The 19,795-nt window shown below is 43.1% G+C and overlaps 1 protein-coding gene across 3 annotated transcripts in view; it reads right to left on the bottom strand.

The window, feature by feature from the left end:
• Positions 1–17,916, bottom strand: part of LOC140069376 (SLAM family member 8-like) — a 37,073-nt gene extending 19,157 nt beyond the window's left edge. For all 3 annotated transcript variants that reach the window (XR_011848780.1, XR_011848781.1, XM_072115017.1), the window contains exons 1-3: positions 17,790–17,916; positions 7,951–8,274; positions 1,130–1,414 (exon numbers count right to left, since the gene is read on the bottom strand). Coding sequence is in view for 1 of the 3 variants with exons in the window: in XM_072115017.1 (XP_071971118.1) it covers positions 1,130–1,414; positions 7,951–8,274; positions 17,790–17,904 (724 nt within the window). In the remaining 2 variants the exon portion in view is untranslated. The remainder of the gene's footprint in view (positions 1–1,129; positions 1,415–7,950; positions 8,275–17,789) is intronic.
• Between the last annotated feature and the right edge of the window lie 1,879 nt (positions 17,917–19,795).

Raw genomic sequence — 19,795 nt, 5'->3', positions numbered from 1 at the left:
ATGAGAGGCTGGGCACGGGGAGGGCCTCTCTCCTTTGGAGGGGGTTCTCCTTTAGTGTCCCTTAGTCTGTCATCTCCGCTCCTGGTGTTGGGCTGAAGCTGACACTGTAGATTTTTGTTTTGTGTTATGAACATATAGAGATGTAGGGGCTTGCAGTCGCCGAACCTGGGCTTTATGTGGTTTTGATATATGTTGATATGTTTAATGTGTTTGTATCTTGTGTACAGTGTGATATAGTTATATGTAGTTATAGTTCTTGTGTGTATATAGGTTGGTTGGTTTTGGGGTGTTGGTGTTAGGGTGTTAGGTTGGGAGGGGGTGGACGGGACTTGGACTGTACGATCCTGGGCACTGGTCTGGACTATATAGCGCGAACTTTGGACGTTAGACCAGTGTCTGGGGGGGGAGGGTGATGGGCGTGGGATTTAGTTAGTTATATTTTATGTTATTTTATGTTATTTAATGTTATTAATGTTATTTCCGTTATATTCATTGTTATTTCTGTGTTTATTTATTGTTTATTTATTTATGTGTATTTTGCTGTGTATTTCGATATTAAAAAAAAAAAAAAATTTTAGGTGGTGGGACTGGGTGAAGGTTTTGTTTGTTTTCATGCTGAGTGTGTGGTGTGTATGTGGCTGGGCCAGGAGGTTTTGTAAGTTTATTTTCGTTTATATTTGTTCTTTTGTAATTCTTTTGCCAGAAGTTATGGCTTTATTTATGTTTATTATTGTAATGTTTTTCACTTTTATATAAAATAAAAGATTTACAGGATGTAACTCAGGATCAGTACAGGATAAGTAATGTCATGTATGTACACAGTGACTGCACCAGCAGCAAAATAGTGAGTGTGGATCACTAACCCATCCAATGCACTTCTCCCATCTATTATCCTGCAGGCACTAGATATGACCATACAGGCTTTGCATATAAGATATGTTCTATGTGTGACATGTATGAGGCTGTGGGTTTTACCTTCTTTAAGCAATGTTTAGGATAAAAGAGATGGAACAAATATTTTTACGACCACTTAACCCCCATGTGTTCCTCCTCTGATGAAGATGCCCCCCATATTCTTTTGTACCCTCCCACTACACAACTTAAATTGTTGCCCTTTTGAATTTCTCACCTGAAAACTTACAAATTTCTTGTACCTGGATAAAGCTGCTGGTTGCATTTACCGGGTTGCGGACTACACACAGGATTTCCATGTCCTGGTGGTCCAATGGAAGTGATAATAGGATTGTGCTTCCATTATGATATGGCTGATATTCGGCTGAGTTCCCATCTCTGTATTTCCATTCATAAACCAAATTCGATATATTTGATGGGACAGAACAATGAAGAGTAAAATTACATTGGTCGTTAGTTTTTCTCACATCATTCTTTTCGATATTTGGTTTGGGAACGGGCTCTGTAATGAAGAAAAAGCATCATTAGACACTGTCTACAACAATGGGGGGTAGTTGAGGGTCTAGGGATAAGATCAAGGTATTTCGGGATCTCCATGAGGCCCTTATCTTCTATCTGGATAGAGAGTGCTACGTCTTGGAGAATCAAACAACTTGTTATGAGTGTGAGTGTCATCAAGCCTTTGAATAAGACTGTGCATGGTTTATCTTGGTTGGAGTCCAGGATATCTGAGGACCTCACAATGTTCTAGTGGAAAGTGACCATCGCTGGAGTTGCTGAGGTCACCTCTCTTCCTCTACAGGATTCATAAGGCCATACAATACATACAATACTCAAAAAAAGGAAGGAAACGCTAAATTATCGCAATAAAACCCAACGTCAACAGCACTTTGAGAATGTCAACCTTCTCAGTTAGAAGAATAAGAGGGTAGCAAAGCATTTCACCTATTTTGGTGGAAATGGAAGTGAGAACAGATACATTGGAGAGGTATCACCACAAGCACAGAAATATACTCTCCTCATTTCTACTCATGGATTCCTATAGTCTTGCATTTTGCTTATTACTACCCATTCAGGTAGACCAGTTTTTCCTTACATACTGGGGGTCTTTACTAGGGGCCCGATTGCGCCGATTTTTCCTGAATTGCCCCGGGATTTTGGCGCACGTGAACGGATTGTGGCGCATCGGCGCCAGCAGGCACGCAACGGAAATCGGGGGCGTAGCCAAATGAAAACCTGACGGATTCGGAAAAACCGCCGCATTTTTTAAAAAAAAGTGTCACTGGACATATGCTTACCTTCACCCAGCAATGGATCGTGAACTTCGGCGGACTTCAACGCAGCAGCGACACCTGGTGGACGTCGGAGGAACTGCCTTAGTGTATCGCCGGAAGACCCGAATCCACCGCAGAGAATGTGCCGCTGGATCGCGAATGGACCAGGTAAATCTGCCCCACTATCTCAGGAAGATTTGATGCGTCTTCCAGCACAGATAAGAGCACTTTCAAGATACAAGGACACAGCCACTTACATGAGGAGAGCCAGACTGAGAGGTAGAAGGAAATTAATCCAGAAATAAGAGAGTTGCTGGGGTGCATGTGCAACACCCTCGCCGATGCAATGGCGAGGGAGGGTTTGCGAATACGTCCCCACCTGCATGTATCCACATTACACTACATGGTCCTGATAGGACATAGGGGATATTGCAGTGGTGAATCCTGCCTGGCAAGGCAGAGGTTAAGTATTTTGTATGATGCAAGATGCTATTGTCCAATGATATGTGTTACATCCTGTCCTTTGTAAGCTGAGATGTGATTGGAGGAGCAGCCACCACCTGACCAAAGGAAGGTAATAAAACCCCCTGGCCAGGAATGTTCTGGAGGATTCTAGAGAGAAGAGGAGAACAGAAGAAGGAGTCTTTCTAGGGAGAACTTTTCAGAGGATTCTGAGAGAAGTCTCTCAGCCCTAGTATAGATCAGTGAGTGAGGGAGCAATCTCTGTCTAGCCCATACCAGAGCAGGAAGAGCCTAGCCCCTGCCTCTGAAGAGTGGAGTATAAGACTAGAGTTAGTGTAGTGAGGAAAAGGGGTATCATCTTACCTTTAAAGGTGATACCTGAAGCCCTACAGGACAAGCTGAAGCTTCCTACCAGGACACAGCTGCCTCCCAGCCTGCCCTCTACATCCAGGCTGGTGAACTATCTCCTGAGGCTCCCTCCAACTCACATCTCAGCACTCCATCTACCTGTTAAAGGCACGTTGCTGCGGTTCCTGCCGGTTCAAATAAAGAACTGTAAGTTGTTTTCTTCAACTTCTGTTTCCGTCTGGTCCCTGCTAATACGGCTGCCTTCATCACCGGCACCCTGTCCATCACACAGAGACTCACCCTCGGGACATTAAGGGGTTGCCCCAGGGAGATCCGCTATAGCAGCCGCTCCCTCATCTTTTCTTGCCAACACCACCCTGCTGGATCCTGCCAGGCTGTAGGACAGCCCTCCGGTTCCCCCGTACCAAGCACCGTGACAATAGCGTGCTTAGGCCGCAACCGCCAGCAACTCCGGTACCGCGGGCCCCGACTGTCTCCAGACCTCACCTCAAGGGCTAGGCCCCGGTGGGGGATGTTGCACATGTGATGGACCAACTTCACAAGCGTGGGATGATGGCCGAATGTCTCAAGAGGGACAAACAGCCCAGCATTGTGTGACTTCCATCAAAGAACACTGGGATTGTCAGGTGCCCTCATTAAGACTCATTGGGGCACATTTACTTACCCGTCCCGTTGCGATCCCTGCCTTGCCGTGTCCGCCGAGGATTCGGGTCTGCCGCGATTCATTAAGATCGTGCATCCAATTTCCTGCATGTGTCGCCTCCCCCGCTGAGGTCCGCCGGAGTTCACCTTATTCTTCCCGGTGCATGTGAGTGCTGATCTTGTGACACAATTTGCTTTTTAAATACCGTGGTTAGTCCGAGCACCAAAAATCCGGGGCAATTCAGCGCAAAAAGGAAATATTTGCAAAACCCGACGGAAATGCGGCGTTGGGACCCCATTTTGTGCACAGAAAAGAGAATGTCCACTCTAAGCCAATGCCACTTTAACTGCTATTAACTGCTATTTAAAGCTCAGTTGTGTTTCACCTGTGACTTGAGTGATTGACTGCCAATCCAGTCAGCTGCTAGGGGCAGCACCCAGGACTCCTTTATATTTCTGTCCAGCGCCATTACATCTTGCTAATTTTACTAGTTCCCTATCTCATTTGTCATATTTCTACTTGCTATTGCTATCCTTGCATTTGACCTCTACTACATTATTTGGACTTGATATTCAATTCTGTGCTTTTCCACCATCTTGGATTTGACCTGGTTTTGTGTGACTTCTCTTTTCTGTCTGGTATCTGTTGCTCGTCCCTCTGTGTTTGGTCATCTTACCTGTGCACTTACTGAATGTAGGGATTATTGACCAGAAGTCCTTAAGCAATAGGGTTTGCTTGTTAGGTAGGTTACAGGGGCTGGTGGTGGCCTTTAGGACCTGCACCCTCTTTCTCTATTGTGACACTGTTCTTTACGTACATGCTCTTTAGGAGGGACCTTTCTTTGTGTATATTTACACATTGACAGGGAGATTGTGGGATTTAGCCCTACTGGATTTCCCATACCGTGTGTTTTCAGCGATGCAGTGGTGCCCATCCTAATCTATTGATTTACTGCTGTTAGGTAAATATTTTTATTCAATGCCTTTTTTAACGACTTTTGGAAAATTCTGGACCGCACTTCCACAAATTATACAATGATCTAAATCCAATCAATCAAATTCAAGGTTCTGAGTCACATTTTGAACAAATTGCATTAGCTACTAAGGCGCCTTACACACTTGTGAGTGTGGTGCTTCCAGCTGGTACCAGAACTGGACTCAGCATGTCAGTTTAGTTCTGGATGCTCATCGTTCGGGCCGGATTTTCCAGCCAGCAAACAATAAGGGAGTGATGCGAGTTGGACGCATCACACTGACTAGTATGTAAGGGGCCCTGACCTCTTCACAATGACCTCTTTCTAGTGGATCCTTACGATAGTTGTTGTAACATCCCATGGTGTCCACCATCGCTACAACACAGTACCAGCAGGGGCCAAGACCCATTTAGTCTAACGACAATAGATGATTGTATAATGTGTGGATGTGCTGACCAGATCTTTCTCTCTCCAAATGTCGGTTTAGAGTGAATTCTGTTTCCTTATTTGTTCACTTTTTTCTTAGTACCAGCGCTATGATCCATTTGGGTCAGGTCCTTTTAATTAGTTTCTGAAAGCACATGGAATGCTGAGTATTTAAGACCTGTTCACACAGTGTGGTACTGGATGGTGTCTGCTCTTTCTGTGGCTCGGTGATGGTGGGGACCCAGGGCCTAGATCCATGAGGCCTACCCAGTGGGGCTGGGGGGCTGCTAGGTCTTGGTCCCTGCTGGCGCCGTGTTTCAGCGACAGTGGACGTTATGTGATGCCGCACCCATTAGCGTAGGGACCCACTAGAATGAGGTAACCGGGAAGAGGTCAGTGACTTAGTTACATTTTGATCAAATTGTATCATAAGTGTCTAGTTTTGGGTTTTTCTTAAAAGGTTTTGGGTTTACCTGATTTATATTAGTAGTTGATATATGAGGCACATGAGACTGTTGTCTGAAAAGTCACACAAAAGTATAAAATTTTTAAGCGACCCCTTGCCTACGCCTGCTCAGGACTGGAGGGGATTTGTGCAAAACAAATGCAACTTTTCACTGTGATGGTGCAACTTTTGCAGACGTCCAAATCTGGATTTTATGATAATTCAGGTGCAGTAGTGTAAAACTGTGTTGTGACAAACTTTGTAAAACAGGTTCTACAAATTTAATTTTGGTGAAATTAGGCTAAAAAGTCACAAAAAAGGAGAAAGAGAAAAATAAACAAAAGAAATTGATAAATGACTCCCCCCCCCCCCTTGAGTTCTATTTATTACTTTAGCCTAGTGCTACTAGATGTAGATTTAAAGCTACATGCACACTGCCGAGTGCCCGCCGCACTGTAGCATGGCAGGCAGGCGGCAGCGCGGGGAGAGGAGGAGGAGGTGAGCGCCGCTCACCCCCGCCCCTCTCCATAGAAAGTAATGGCGCATGGCGCCATACTACGGGTAAAGATACGACATGTCCTATCTTTTCCCGGGCTACGGAGCGGTACGGTGCCGCACGTGTGCTGCACCGTACCGCTCCCGTAGGGCGCCGTGCGCCCATTGCCGTCTATGGGGGACGTATATCGGCCGTATATACGTCGGCTGTATATACGTCCCCCATACGGCAGTGTGAATGTAGCCTAATACTGTAAGTAGTGTGTGCGCGCTGAGGATCTCTTTCTCCATGTATGCTGGCGTCTTTATTTTCTGTGCAGGTTACTTTTTATATGCGAATAAGGCCTCTTTCACATTCATGTATGTTCACCCCTCCCCTCTCCATGGTGAGGCATGGTGCCAGCATGCTCTATCTTTTTCCCGTGGTCAGGTATGGTACATGGACATACATGTGTGGTCACTGTGCGCCGTCAGGGCACCATAGGCTTCTTTGGGGACTGACACCCGGTCATAAACTGTTCAGACGGATATCGGTCCACTACACGTTTGTGTGAAAGGGGCCTAACATTGGGACATATTCAGATGTCACTTTAGAGAGGGGGTAAGCTTAAATAAAGATCTACTCATTACAACACGACAGACGCTAGAGGTTACTTTTATGGGGAGTGTTATCTACACTAAACAAATGGCAGATCATAATTCACAATAGAGAATAGAATTGACTTTCCTGCCGGCCTCTACCATCTGCTCTTTATCACACATCTGGTGTATGTACAGGCTGTAACTTCAGGGTAATTGCATCTCATTAATGATCTCAGAATCCGGTAAAAACAACGCTCAAAGTAGCAGAACAAGACTATGAAAAAGACCAGTATGGGTTCATAATGTGTCAAAAACCTGCTAATACAACTATTATTTTCCAATAAAGTCCAATTGCAGTTACTTTAACTCCCAAATGTCAATCTTCACTTGACAACAGTGTAAAAAAAACTCTTTTTCTGTCTACAACACAATGGGCACAGACATCTGGCTTCATAGTCATCTTAGATGTTAGAAGTCCATGCCACCCCCAGGACTACTATCCCATAGTACAGCACTGGGGGTAGGCAAAAATTCTTTCTCTTTTTTGTTTTACAGCCTGTAGTGGGAAGGGGTGGATTAACACTGCCCTGGGCCCTGGGCTGTATGAATATTATCGCTCCTACAAGTCCAGAAGTCATGGAAGGATCAAGCTTCTTGGGGTATGGAGGAAGCTTCCCTTCTGCTGCTTTCAATCTGAGGTCTGGCCCTTGGTAGGTTTGGGAGGCTATGGACCCCCTAGAAGGGTTGGGCCCCGGGCTACTGCCCAAACTACCTACATTATACTCCACTATTGGGAGTGGGTGTAGAGGGGAAATAAAGTCAAGTAGGTGAATAGTTGGAAAGTTGGTAGAGCTGAGTGGGCAATGGGGATAGAAAGTGAAGTTAGTAGGCACGTGGTTAGTGAACTGAAAAGAAGCAAGTCACGTGACTTTGGCCATAATAGACAATCCAGACGACCATGTTTGGAGATTCTATTTTACTACCAGGGTGTCTTATAGAATGATTCGCAAATTTGGATTTTCTTGATCATCAGCCCTTCTGTTCTTCTATAACACTAATATTGCATTGTTACTAAAAGGAAATCTACCATTTGAAAATGGTCATTCTGACCCAAACATACGTTTACATAGGGGTAGGTAAGCTGATGCTGGAGGTTGTCTTGTTTAGGCACTGTAATCAGCACTTTGTCCAAAAATTTATTTATACAATAGGCAAATGACCCATTCGGCATCAGCTTACCTACCCCATTGTAAAGGTATGTTTGGGTCAGAATTACCATTTTCAGATGGTAGATTTCCTTTAAAGTTAACTTGTTCTATGTAGATGATAAGTAGACCATCACTATTATGTCCATTGGGCTTATACTTACCATAGACTGTGACATTACATGAATAGGATATTGTTTTTCCATTTTTTTGTACAAAGTCAATCCTGTAAATCCCGGCGTCCTCCATAGTCAGGTCCCTTATGGTCAATGTAAAAGAGTCTTCAGACTTTTGTAGACGCCCCTTGAACTCAGAGTCATATACATACTCAGAATTCCCATTAATAGTCAGTATGGTGATCTGTTCTCCATTCCTATCAAACTTCCAGGTTGAACTTGCTATGTCCATCTTCTCTGTAGGAACATATGAGATAGTGACATCCCCGTGTAGTAGAGCCGATTTAGAGTCCTGGACGATGGCTTCACCTCCTGCAGATACAGATCATAATATTGTTCGATTATATGATATTTTATTACTGTAAACCACAGCATTAAAATGAAACCAAATGGACCTCATTAATGTCAATAGGGATTGTTACATTTTTTGGTGTTTATGTTGTATAGCCCCTTGTTCGCAAAGTTGCTCCTGTCAGAGAATATTGCATTTTTCTACCTAATTCACAAAAATGTGGCAAGAATAGCGCACACAAATACCTAGTACAGAAGACCTAGAAGTATTGTAGTCAGAGAATATTGAATTTTTCTACCTAGTTCATAACAGTGTGGTCAGCGAGACAGCGCACTAATATGTGGATCAGAAAAGTGTTGCTGTTGGTGAATAGCGAGTAATACTTAGATCAAATATCTGCATGCCATATTCTGGGCCATAATTTTTTTTTCATTGTTGACCAATAATATAAGTTCTGCAGTAAATTTATAGTATGTATCAATTTTTGGTTACTGCCCGACCATACAATTGACATGCATCCCCGTTACATAGAGGGAGAAGTGTTATATACTGATTCCTCTTTGGTGCTGCAGTTACTCCACTATGACGGTTCCATAAAGGGTTAATATGATGCCGATGAGGACAAGTATAAATATCTTGGTTGCTGTAGCCAAGGTTTTAAGATACCGGTAAAGCTCCTCATCCTGCTTCCTGTTTTCCTAGGCATATAACAACCCCAGAGCCTGTCTTTTCAGTAAATCAATGGCACAGCTTACATGTTTCTCCTTTATTAGTAAAAAAGATTTGGCTGTGAATAGTGGTCACTTTCCATCGAGGGAAATTGCCCTGCAAAAATTGGGTTGGATAAACTACTCAAAAAAGTAATTAATATAAAATTAAAAAGAAAAGAAAAGAAATAAGGAAAATTAAAAACAAAAAATAAAATAAAATAAAAATTTAAGACAAGCATCAGAGGTGGGGGGGGGAATGAGGTGGATGTGGCAGTGGAAGAGGTGGAGGAGGAGGAAATCACCAATTCAGCTGGCACACTAGCAAAGTGGAATGGCATGTCCACTTCTCCTCAAACTCCACCACCATTGGATGACAACCTTGGCACCATCGCCGGTGATGGCATGGATGGCATGAATTGTACGCAACTTGGTTATGCCAGAGTCTGAATAAGTTCCTTATTCCAGGAACGTCAACTTAAAATTTTTTAAATCTATATTACAGAAAAATTTTATAAATAGACATCCAAATACCAAAAACAACACACCAAATGAAAACGTAGGAGTCTCTCATAATAAAAAACAATAACCAAATTTTATTCACTACACAAATCCAATATCGCAATACAATATGTCACAAAATCATAAGTAATAATAGGACATTTCATAATCAGGGACATAGGAGCCCAGAATGGAAATGGGCTATTCAGGATACATAAGCCCCCTTCGATATCCAAAACCCTTATAACTGCGTAGTATAGACCATATAGTCTCATCAATACTTAATTACTGTAATGAGTGATTCCATATATTATATATTACATAGCTTCCCACCACAGATACCTTCCGGTAAGCAGATTCAATGACTACAAGTGCTCACCGATAGACATATTAGAGGGTTGATGATAGACTCGCAGGGCCGCAAAACAAGTTTTGTGGTGTGTCCCATTATTACTTATGATTTTCTGATGTATTGTATTGTGATATTGGACTTTTTTAATTGTATAAATAAATAAATATATATATAATTTTTTTTTCTTGTTTTGTTATTTTTTCAAGTACTAGCCTATTGTGGGTAGGGCAACTGCACTGTTATTCTCAACTCTTTCAGCCCCTTTTTCGGGTGTTAAAATCTAGGTCCCTGTTGACTTCAATGAAGTTTGTGTTTGGCTCAAAGTTTGGCCCGAAATCTAGTCCCTGAAATTTTCGACCAACTTGCTCATCTCTAGTTGCAATGTGTCCCGAGCAGTGGGATGTGGACCTCCTTTGTCAGCTGACTGTTTTGATTTTGGGCTAAACTAAGAAGTGTTATCCAAGTGTCCTTATAAGCTTCAAATCTTTAAGATCTCCTCTAGGATCTAGTCAGGGATCTAGTAAGCACTGTGAGAAGGACACAAGAAAGATACCTCTCAGAGTCGTCCTGCTGTCGTGCATTGGTGGACGAGGTAGGTTGTAGGACACAAGTGCAAACCTTGGCATCTCAATGGTTGGTGGTGCTTCTTAGAACCAGGAGTACACAGGAATTGGACAAGGACATTACACATAGGCCAAGTGGCCCTTTCCCCCCTCCTTATGTGAAGGCTTTAGATTTTACCCTCCACTTGTGGCTTCTGAAAGTCATCCTGATAACCCTTCTGTTTTCACAGTTGGTCCTAAGGAACCACATCCAACCTGCTATGGTCACACATTTAGGTCTGCTCACCACTTTTACACCTGATTCAGTATTGTCTTGTTTTTAGGGTTTTGCCTGTTAATAATCCCATAATTCATTCTTCCTGGGGAATTTCTCAGTTTCACTATTAGGCAATTGGTCTTCCATTGGGGTGTCGGTCACTTTACCAAAATTCTTTGCTACAATTTTTCTGCCAAAATTGTGACTGAGCATCCTAACAAATAAAGATGTGAGACACTATGGAGGATAGGGGATAGTAAACTGTGGTGAAGGGGAGCTCATAAGGGGGAGTATTAAACATGGAGAATGGGGAGCTGATGGGGCGTTGGTAAACATGAGGAGCTGAAAGGGGAATGGTAAATTAAGTGGGGGGGGGGTAGGTACTGTGGGGATGTGAAGCTCTTAGGGAATAGTATTCTGAGAGGAGAGGGAGATGATGAGGGGTTTAGTAAACATGGAGGATGGGTGCCGGTAATAAAAAAAATTCTAGGTCCAGGGCAGCCCCAAAACCTGCGTATATATGCCCAATAGTGCATACATGTCTGCAGCCTGGTTTGCTCTCTTTGGCTCCTCTATATAAGCGCAAGCCCCATTCTTTAGTCTTGAGAAGTATTCCCAACATATAATTTGGTGTCATAACATCTTAAAATCTCCCAGAAAATATCCATAACATGTGGGAGAAGCCTTAATTGACTGCTCCTTCTCCCTGTAGCGCCTCCACAGGAGAAATGAAGAATTGCACTGTGTACAAGGAAAATAATGGGTTCGGGAAGGAAATATGCTATAAATGCCATATGAGAATGAAGAAATATCTCAGAAAAGAAAGATAAACCGGTATAAAAGTGACATATAAGAGGAAGTCCGTATAAGAGGAAGTCTGTATAAGAGGACTATCCTTTATGATATAACAGAATGGAAATAAATAGTGACTTGTTGACACAGCAATATAGTGGTGTCATTGTGCGGAGGACAATACAGAGGTTCTGCTTTCTATATTGTACATTGTATAATATAGGAAATAATGGATTATTTAAGGATTAAGATAACTTTGGAAGATCTATGAACTTTATCAGAGTAGAAAGAAGCCATGTGGTCAGAGTCAGGCGTCACTGTCTCAGAGTCAGGTATCACAGTCAGGAGTCAGGAAGTCAGAGTAAGATATCAGAGTCAGGTGTCACAAGTCATGGGTTCAGGACCGGCATCAGCACTGGGCACACCTGGGCAATTGCCAAGGCCCAGAACTGCTGGGGGGGGGGGGGCACATAAGGCTGTACATAAAGAGTCCATTGGGGATTAGGGGGATTTATATAAAATAACCATGAGGGGGCTGTTTGGCATGATAAACTAGGGAATATTTAAAGGGAACAGGAGACTGTTTTAGCTTCTGAATTTTTAATGCCACCACGTGAGTTGACCGGAAAGGGTCCCACCTAGGTGGCTACTAAAACCTGGAGCCGACCCTGCATGGGGGTCATAGTCAAGTATCGGGGTCAGAGGTCATTCATTCATCATTAAACTGGTGTCAAACATTATGGAGTAAGGATGAAGTCACAGGGTCAAAGTCAGGTACCAGAGTTACACATCATTATGTCAGGGTCAGTTATCACAATCAGATGTAAGTGGGTCTGAGTCAAATGTCATCCGGTGAGGAGCAGGTATCAGAGTTAGAAGTGATGAAGTTACAGTCAAGCATCGGATTTGGAAGTTATGTGGTCAGAGTCAGTAGTAATACTGAGATAGCCATCAGTGTCAGGCTAATAGTCAGAAGTCATGGAGTCAATGGGTCAGAGTCAAAAGTGGGACCCACCAGAAGTGGAAATCACACCCCGCCCCCATCACTACAGTAATCTAGACCGCAACAAGCAAACCAGCGTGGCTGTGCCTGGTGCTGCTACAATAGAAAACACAGTCTTATACGAGTCACATCCTTTCCAAGTTTTTTTTAGGGGTTTTGAAAAACCCTCGTCAGATGGCGTGAGAAGGAGCATAGCTGTGGGAAGTGGCTGGGGGAGGGGGGGGGGTTTCTTAGGAAATAGAAGACAGACAGGGTAACGAAACAATATCACTCCGCGCCGCACAGGAAACCTTATGAAGATAACATTAATGAACATATTGTCTGAAAGACAATTCTCCCCTACTTCCTGACCCACCGGGGAGATTTTTTATTTTTGTAAAGTACATGCTGTTTACAAAGAAAATTACATTTTTCAATTAAAATATAAAAAAAAAAAAATTTATTTAAAAAAAAAATCCTTTTACATACTGCTGTACATAGGACTTGTTTAGGTTTTTAGTGTTTTTATATCCAGGAAATATTATCAGGTTAGGCTTTCCTCTGCTGGTACAGTGTATGCAAACTTCCTGTTTTTAATATAAGCAAACGCTTCTTAGGTATGTGTGGGGGGAGGCAGATGTTTGGAACATATTTGCCTTCCAGATCACCTACATCTGACTTTCCTTAATTATTGAGTGAGTAAAAGACTTCTTTAAGATTTATGTTTAAGAATGTAAGAGTCCTCACCGCATGACTAAGACGTGACGGCCATGTGGTCAGAGGGGTCGGTCTAATTGGGGAAGGTCTACCGGCTGCTATGGGAGGATGGCCTACAGTCTCATCTAAAAACTCTCCTCCTTTGTGAGATTCCTCCTAAGTTTTCTCTTCATGAAAAAGAAACCCAAAACTGTTCACTATGGTGAAAGCCAGTAAAGACTGTGAACAAGCAGGGGATGCTGGAAAACAATAGACACGTAACACAATGACTAGTATGAAGATATGACTAATAGTGAAGTATTGATCCATCAGGGAAGATTTGAATCACTACCTGTAGATACCTACCTTAATAATAAGTCAAAACTCACTAATGGTTAGCTGCAGTGCTCCGAGTTCACACTATATCTAAGGCTGTTTTGGTTTGGGCATGGGTGTGTGACCCAGCCATATAGCCAGATTGGCAGCTAAACAGCCAACACAAATTGATGTCCCTAGCAACTAGCCATAGCTATGGTTGGCAAAGGCATGTCCCCCGAACCCAAATGTTGGGTCCGCTCATTTCTAATGCATAGACTTTATCCTAGAAAAGCTGGGTGGTGTCATTTTAGAGCTCAGCTGTGTATCAGGTATGGGTTGAATAATGGATGGCAGAACCAGTTAGCTGATGGGGGCAGCGTCCAGGAAGTCTAGGAAAGTGAGAGAAGGTGTGAACATGGCAGCAGACAGTGATTGGCTGTTATTGATGTTCAGGGTATTTCCCTAGTGATGTAACTGTCCTTATATGGACAGTGAAATTACTGTGGACCTTCCTGAGTGTACGTTTAGCAGAGGCTGGGGGTGGATGCCATACTTTGCATCCACCGCCCATAGGTTGTGCATAAATATGTCACTAAGCAGGGGGAAGCAGGATGGAAAGACGCAGCTTGCTGTATTTCCCACAGTATGCAATGTATGCGCCGCCCCCTGCTTGTTCAGTGTCTGCAATGGAGCAATATGGAGACAAACATAAAAATATGATCACAGCACAGGCCGTAGCTCTGTGAGGAGGTGTGAACTCCCAGGATTATACGTTGTATGTAAAGTTAGTGACCCTATAAGCTTTTTCTTTGCTCCATTACACCCAGTCACTGTATTTACTGACTCACGGAGGTTATTTTCCACTGTTTATCACCTTATTCTGCAGTCTAGGTCCTTTTTCCGTTGCGTTTCCCTTAATTTTGTCATTAGCATTGAGCCTCTCCCATCTGACTACGCCTACGTGTGACCTAATTAGCTTTGATTTTATCTACAGTGACATTTAAAGGGATTTCCCCCAGAACCAAAAACCTGATTATTTATGTTAAAAATCAAAAAGTGTCAAAAAAAAAGCCAAACCGTATAAGTCATCAGAGTGATCCTCCCCCGGCCAATTAGAACCGTCATCTACATCCCTAGTGTTTGCAGAGGGAGGAAGCTGCTGACGTGGTGTTTGCTGTCACATTCTGTCTATTGTCACTTACGTTGGCATTAAACCTATTCCAAGTTCTAGAAACTCCTGCGGAAGAATAAATGTGCGCCGGATTTGTAGAGTTTTTCTTGGGCAGATTTTTAAATGAATAGCACATTTTTGAGGTTGCTCTGTGACTTTTTGCATGGAAACGGACATCATCTTCAGCTGAAGGTAAATTTGTCCATTCTGGGGTAGAGATATTGGGGGTCATTTACTCGTTTTCCCGACGTGTTACCCGAATATTTCCGATTTGCGCCGATTTCACCTGAATTGCCCCGGGATTTGGGCGCACGCGATCGGATTTTGGTGCATCGGTGCCGGCATGCACGCGGGGGGGGCGTGGCCGTACGAAGACCCAACGGATTCGGAAAAAACGTTGCATTTAAAAAAATAAAAGTGTTGCAAGACTTGCACTTACCTTCACTAGGAATAGGCCGGTGTACTTGAGTGCGTTCCGATGCTCTTCAGCGCAGCAGCGCCACCTGGTGGACGTCGGAGGAACTGCCTTAATGAACCCAGGCCGGACCCGAATCCACCGCAGAGAACGCGCCGCTGGATCGCGAATGGACCGGGTAAGTAAATCTGCCCCATTATCACTATGGGGTCTAAACAAAATCAGGAAGCTTTTGCTCCTTGCTCTTCCAAAATTGTGAACTGTATTGGCAACCTGCAGATGCCAACATAATTCAAAGAGATAGTGGACAGTCAGCGTCCGGATTCTCCTGAGGTCCTCGGGATGAATCTCCTCCAGGAGAATTGTAGCATCTTACTGCTGTGTGGAGATTCAGTGCTCTAAGCATTTGTATTAGATACTTCAAGGGATTGGCCACTTAACATCATGTTTCGTTTAATGTGTGTAAGTGTAGGGGGCAGGATATTAGGTAAGTTACCAATATACATCTATTACTAGTTGTGCTCCGTTTTCTTGATATGTAAGTGACGTCTCCTGTTATTTACCTCATCAGCCAGAGATTCCTGACCATAAAATGGCCAAAGATGGAGGATCATGCGATCTCTATGTGTCCATGAACAATCGCCCTGCCAGGACCGTGATCCTATATTCATGAATAACATCATAAGGTCCTGGCAGGGTGATTGCTCATGATCACATGATCACATCCAACTTTGGCCATTTTATGGACAGGACTCTCTGGCTGATGAGGTAAAAGACAGGAGGCTTCACTTTACATATCAAGAAAGCAGAGCAGAACTATTAATAGATGTATATTGGTAACCTACCTTGTATCCTGCCCCCACACACTTATACACACATTATAAAAACATGAGGTCAAGTGGCCAACCCCTTTAATGTTTAACTCCACCTCTGGGTGCACTAAGTTGTGCAGAATTTATCAAGTTTTAAATGTTGCTACACACTTTGTCAACACCACAGGGGCGTAACTACAGCAGTAGCAGCTATGGGGCTCACAGTGTCAGGGGGCCCCATCATCTGACCTGACACTAAAGAAAGGAGGATGTGCACCATTATATACATATTATGCTGCACATTGTGGTGTATATATGCTGTATATGTTTGTGTATCTGTGATGTGTATCTGGTATATAGTGTATATGGTATATGGTGTGTATATATACAGTACGTTATGTGTGTATGTAAGCTGTATGTCTATATATGGCACTGTATGTGTGTATATGTGATGTGTATATGCTCTATATGTGTGTAACAGTGTATAAATGTGTATGTATGAACAAGTGATGAACTCTATGTTTATGTATATAGGAATGTAATATGTATATTTTTAAGCCAGAAGGGGGGCCCCTTCAGAAGTCTGCTATGGGGCCTTGCCTCTCCTCGTTACGCCACTGACCACCACCTTTACCACCTCCACCACCTCTGTCATAAGAAACCAACCAGTGCCGTAGAATGCGCCGATTTGTTCAAATTTTGACTTGACACACTCAAAAAGGAAGTCACAAAATAGCAGCGAGAGCCTGAATTATTTTATGGCTCAGCTTGTAAAGTCTAATGGTACAGGTGTCCGTCTGTCAGCACGTCTTCCTTGTAGATTGTAAGCTCTTGTGAGCAGGGCCCTCGCTCATATCCTATCATCAGACAATATTATTATTCTGTAATGTCTGATATTATCCGTATATGTCCCCCATGATCGGTACAGCGCTGCGAAACGTGATGGCGCCATAGAAATAAAGATTCGTATACATCTTTACTGGAGCAAAGATAGATAACTGCATTAATCTCCTGGCGTCTTAACAAATTTGGTGCAAGTGACTGTAAAATACTTTGGTTTACGGTCATTTCATTCAACAAATCGGTTTTAACAAAATCTTGGACACCCGGGGGGTTTAGTTCCACAATCCAATCCTCCGAATAGGAATGGATACCAGATTACTGGAGGTCCGTCTCTCGGGACCCCTGATAACCAGATAGACGCTGGAGCGCAGATGACCTGAGCCATGATGAGTCTGCAGCCTTCACCTTGGAGTCTCGGAGCCGGACCCCCAGCCATGAATATACATTTTCAGTAATGGGTTAGAACCATAAGTACCGGCTTTATATTGGATGACGTCTTATATTGCATCTTCGGTGGGCACCCTACCATATAAACAGATATATACCGAGCATTGTCTATATACTGTGTGCCGAGGGGGAGTGCCGAGGGTGCGGTTGCATCAGGGCCCTTAGGGGAGTTATATGAGAAGACTGGTTCTATAAATAATACATTATAATTGTGGGGTCCGTTAGAGATACAACCCAGAAGTTTTCACTTATGTCTCAGGCAAAAGTATTGCAAAACATTTCCATATACAACATAACAAGCTCCATACATAAAGCAATGACCCCATACAATAAATACCTGGATCCCCAATGTCCCTGCGTGTGCACCCGGTGCTCTGGGTACTCTGCGTGTCACCTCTGTTTTAAAAATGACCTTGTACAATTTTATAAAAATCGCTATTATACTGTATATGCCGCCTTTCATCAGGTCATGTTTTTTGCCTGATATTTTGCAAAATGTTAAACAATAATTTGCAGTTAAAAATTAAAAGATCTGCTTTAAGAAAACTGAACTAAACGGAGTGACCATTTATGGTCTGCAGAACAGACATAGAGATCAGAGCTTCTTCTGGAGACCTTGTGATGGGACCCACATCCTCCGTACATTTATCTATAGAGGAAATATTCTGTATAAAACTTACCCAAAGTCAAAACTGCCAGAAGAAGAAAACTAAGAAATATCTCCAGCTTCATGATGATGCAGCAGCAGCGAGACACACGATCCGAGAGCTGAGATGTGAAGGAGATGTGGAGCATGGGTGGAGGAGGAGGAGGAGATGTGGAGCACGGGTGGAGGAGGCTACATCCATAACACAGCTGTACAGTGCAACCACAGCCCAGCAGCTCCTCCTCCTTCTCTCTCGCCTCCCTTCCTACAATATATATATATAAATACCAACAAGATCCCTTATACGAGTCCATGCTTTAACCCCTTCCTGCCAAAACCATTTTTCCTTTTTGCCCTTCAGTATTTCGCTCCCCTCTTTCAAAATTAGTTTTATGCGTAACAAAATCTACTTCCTAGTACAGGCAGTCCCCGGGTTACATACAAGATAGGGTCTGGAGGTTTGTTCTTAAGTTGAATTTGTATGTTTAAACTGTATATTTTATAATGGAAGTTCTAGACAATTTTTTTTCTTTTGCCCCAGTGACAATTGGAGTTTAAACATTTTTTGCTGTAATGGGACCAAGGATTATCCATAAAGCTTTATTACAGACACCTTACAGCTGATCATTGCAGTCTGGGACTATAGTAACATCCAGAGAGCTTCACCAGAGGTCACAGTGGGCAGAGGGGTCCGTCTGTAACTATGGGTTGTCTGTAAGTCGGGTGTCCTTAAGTAGGGGACCGCCTGTATTTGATATTCCATGCCGTGTACTGAGAAGTTGGGAAAAAAATTCCAAATGTGTTGAAATTGTTTTATGTGTAACAAATTGCACTTCATAGTGACAGTTTTTTTTTTTTTTTTTGTTTTAATCTTTTTATTGGTTTTTTTGAATAAAGAAGCAACAGAAACATATTGCTATTAATACTCTGATAGAACAAGACAAATTACATTTGCGATTGCTCGCGCAGGAGCAATAAAGTCGACTTTCAATCTATGCAGAGAAGACCATATAAATTGGGTTAGGGGGGTGTTGGGTGAGGGTTGGGAGAGGAGGGGATGAGGGGTTAGGGGGGAAGAAGGTATAAGTAATACGTGCTTCCTTGGAGTGGAGCTTCCCCACAATTTGCTAAATTAGCTCGCAGTTGTGGTGACTATTTAGAGAGACCAACGTCCTCTTTTATCTCCTGAATGTCCTTTTGTTGTGCGAACCAAATATCTGTAGGGGGACGGGGGTTGGATATGCTGGGGGGGGGGGGGGGGGTGAGGTGGGGTTGGGTGAGTACATCTTGTGAATTCTTACTGTACCGGAAATATAATAGTTTATTACCGGAAATAACTTGTAGCAGTTTTGTTTCAGTGAATAACTTGAGATCCATCCATGAGTCTTCGGTCATTCTGTGGTTCGATTTGCATTGATTTTGCCTTTATCTATGAATTAATGTTCAAGGCAGGTTCTATCTTATATTCTGTATCTAGTGCGGCCTATGTTTAAGCTTAGTGCTCTCTGAGTCAATGGTATTATTTGTTGTATGCTATATAGGTGATACTGAGTCGGTTTGTATATTTGGTCTTAATTTGTGTCTGAATTTTTTCCAGTACTCCCCGTACTTCTCAGCATCTCAGATACTTGCACTAGCAGTAAAAAGCTGGCACATGCTCAGAGAAAATCTGGGAATTCGGCCATTGTTGAACCGGCACGATAAGAGCTGGGGAGCCGGAGCTATGACCCAGACATTAGATTATTCCTTGAGAAATACAAAAAGTTTAACTCAGATACTTTTGATTTTACAACATTTACAAAAGGGTTGTCCAGGATTTCACACGAGAACATTGTTCTTCTTTTCATAAAGAAGGAACTATCACTTACCTTAGCAAACACATGCATGTCCCACAGAACCACTCCAAGAAGGACTTTCTTCCCTGGCAGTGATAATGGTATATAGATAAATTTTACAGAGCCGGCGCGGGCACCCTAGGAGACGGGGACATGGTCGCTGGAGCGCGGGCATCACGGGGACTGACATTGAAGTTGGGGTCGC

Source organism: Engystomops pustulosus, chromosome 7 (genome assembly GCF_040894005.1).
Source record: "Engystomops pustulosus chromosome 7, aEngPut4.maternal, whole genome shotgun sequence".
NCBI classification, from domain to species: Eukaryota; Metazoa; Chordata; class Amphibia; order Anura; family Leptodactylidae; genus Engystomops; species Engystomops pustulosus.
Note: the sequence above shows the minus strand (reverse complement) of the source record. Positions and strands in the feature narration are given on the sequence as shown.